The 2,244-nt window shown below is 30.4% G+C and overlaps 1 protein-coding gene across 1 annotated transcript; it reads left to right on the top strand.

Annotated features, from left to right (window-relative positions):
* The first annotated feature begins 874 nt into the window (after positions 1 to 874).
* LOC8259252 (photosystem II protein D1) lies at positions 875 to 1,984 on the top strand. The gene is given in 4 exon segments (XM_048371281.1): positions 875 to 984; positions 1,029 to 1,654; positions 1,657 to 1,779; positions 1,782 to 1,984. Coding segments are annotated over 4 exon segments (1,062 nt in total).
* The last annotated feature ends 260 nt before the right edge of the window (positions 1,985 to 2,244 follow it).

The raw sequence follows: 2,244 nt of genomic DNA, 5'->3' as shown, positions 1-2,244 counted from the left end.
ACAATTTCATCCTGCAGAATTCTAATTTAACCCCCAAACTTCTTTTTAGCCTTTCAATTAAGCCCTTAACTAATTAATTTGGGCCAAATTCGAATTATTGAAAATACACAATTACAAAAATACCCCTGACCGACATATTTATTTACAAAAATACCAAGCTCACAAATTTCCATTAAAACCCCATAAAAATAACATTATACTTTCAATTCTTATTCCAAAATAAATTTCCAATTTAGTCCTAACACACAATTAAATTAAATAATCAATTTCCAACTTAAAATTTAATACTACTAATCAATTATAATACCAATTTTCCCAAAATTCTTTTATAAACATCCTTTACAATTCTACCATAATTTTCCAATATATAATTTTACTTATATAAATATGCATTTGGAAAAAAAATTTAAATAACCAAAATATAATCATTTCTCAAATAGTTTACTTAATTACTCCTTAAAAATCAAACTAATTGGATATGAAAAATAACTCATTTATTTATCTAACATGAACATTCAAAATTTGTATTTAAATCATTGCAATTAAACCGAATAAAAATAAAGCTAAAATTAACTTAAATAAAAACTCATTATTAAATATATAAAAAAAATTCCGGGTGTTACAGGAACGTTAGCTCTGGCACCCTATCTATTTGATATTTTCATTTCTCTCACTTTCTAAGCGAGGTAGTGGTCTTTCTTTCTTCTCAAGTAGTGTAGGTGGTGAAAAGGATTTATATGAATTAAATTAAAAAAGACCTCTCCCCGGGTTTAAGAGGTAAATAGTTTGAAGTCTTCAACCTAGTACCTTATTATGACTAATCTAAAGTTATACTTTTTGTCTTTGGTCACCTTGTATAGGGGGCGCAACCACTATGACTATTAAAATCAGGGGTTCAAGCCAACGCTCTAGTAGTCGTCAAAGCACAAGCCCAACTACCAAAGTAGGATTGCTAACTACTATCCTATTTGGAGAGAGGAAAAGGTAAAATGCATTAGTCAATAAGGTCTTTTTTCAATCAGTCCTAGGCAGGTCTCTTTTGATAGTTCTCCTCTGGTAGATATTGGTGGTATTCATGAACTTGTTTCTGGATCTCTACTTTATGGAAACAATATTATTTCCGGTGCCATTAGTCCTACTTCTACGGCTATAGGTTTGTATTTTTACCCAATATAGGAAGCAATGTCTGTTGATGAATGGTTATATAATGGCGGTCCTTACGAGCTAATTGTTCTAGACTTCTTACTTGGTGTAGCTTGTTACATGGGCCATGAGTGGGAGCTTAGTTTTCGTCTTGGTATGCGGCCTTGGATTGTTGTTGCATATTTAGCTCTTGTTGCAACTGCTACTGCTATTTTCTTGATCTATCCAATCGGTCAAGGAAGCTTTTTTGATGGTATGCCTCTATGAATTTCTGATACTTTCAACTTCATGATTGTATTCCAAGCTTAATATAACATCCTTATGCACCCATTTCATATGTTAGGCGTAATTAGTGTATTTGGCGGCTCCCTATTCAGTAGTGCTATGCATGGTTTCTTGGTAACCTCTAGTTTGACAAGGGAAACCACAGAAAATGAATCTGCTAATGAAGGTTATAGATTCGATCAAGAGGAAGAAATTTATATTATCATAGCTACTCATGATTATTTTGGCAATTGATTTTCTAATATGCTAGTTTTGCCAATTCTCGTTCTTTACACTTCTTCCTAATTTCTTGGCATGTAGTAGGTATTTGGTTCACTGCTTTAGGTATTTGCACTATGGCTTTCAACCTAAATGTCTCAACCAATCTGTAGTTGATAGTCAAGGTCGTGTAATTAATACTTATACTAATATTATCAACCGTGCTAACCTTAGTATGGAAGTTATGCATGAACATAATGTTCATAACTTCCCTCTAGACCTAGTTGCTGTTGAAGCTCCATCTACAAATGGAAAAGATTTTGGTCTTAGTATGCGTGAGTTCTTGAAAATAAAATAAAAGAAGGTGCAATAACCAATTTCTTGTTCTATCGAGAGGGTTGGTATATATATGTTTATTTTTTAGTAATTTTATTTTAGTAATACATATATATATATATATATATATATATATATATATATATATATATATATATATTTATTTTACATAAACATAAAAAAACATATAAAAGAGCTTTTTTTATTTTTTTATTTTCTTTAATCTTTAAAATCCAAAAATAAAACAATCTCTTAAATTTTTTTTATGGGTTGGTTTTGAAG

The sequence above is a fragment of the Ricinus communis genome, chromosome 2 (assembly GCF_019578655.1).
Source record: "Ricinus communis isolate WT05 ecotype wild-type chromosome 2, ASM1957865v1, whole genome shotgun sequence".
NCBI lineage: Eukaryota > Viridiplantae > Streptophyta > Magnoliopsida > Malpighiales > Euphorbiaceae > Ricinus > Ricinus communis.
Note: the sequence above shows the minus strand (reverse complement) of the source record. Positions and strands in the feature narration are given on the sequence as shown.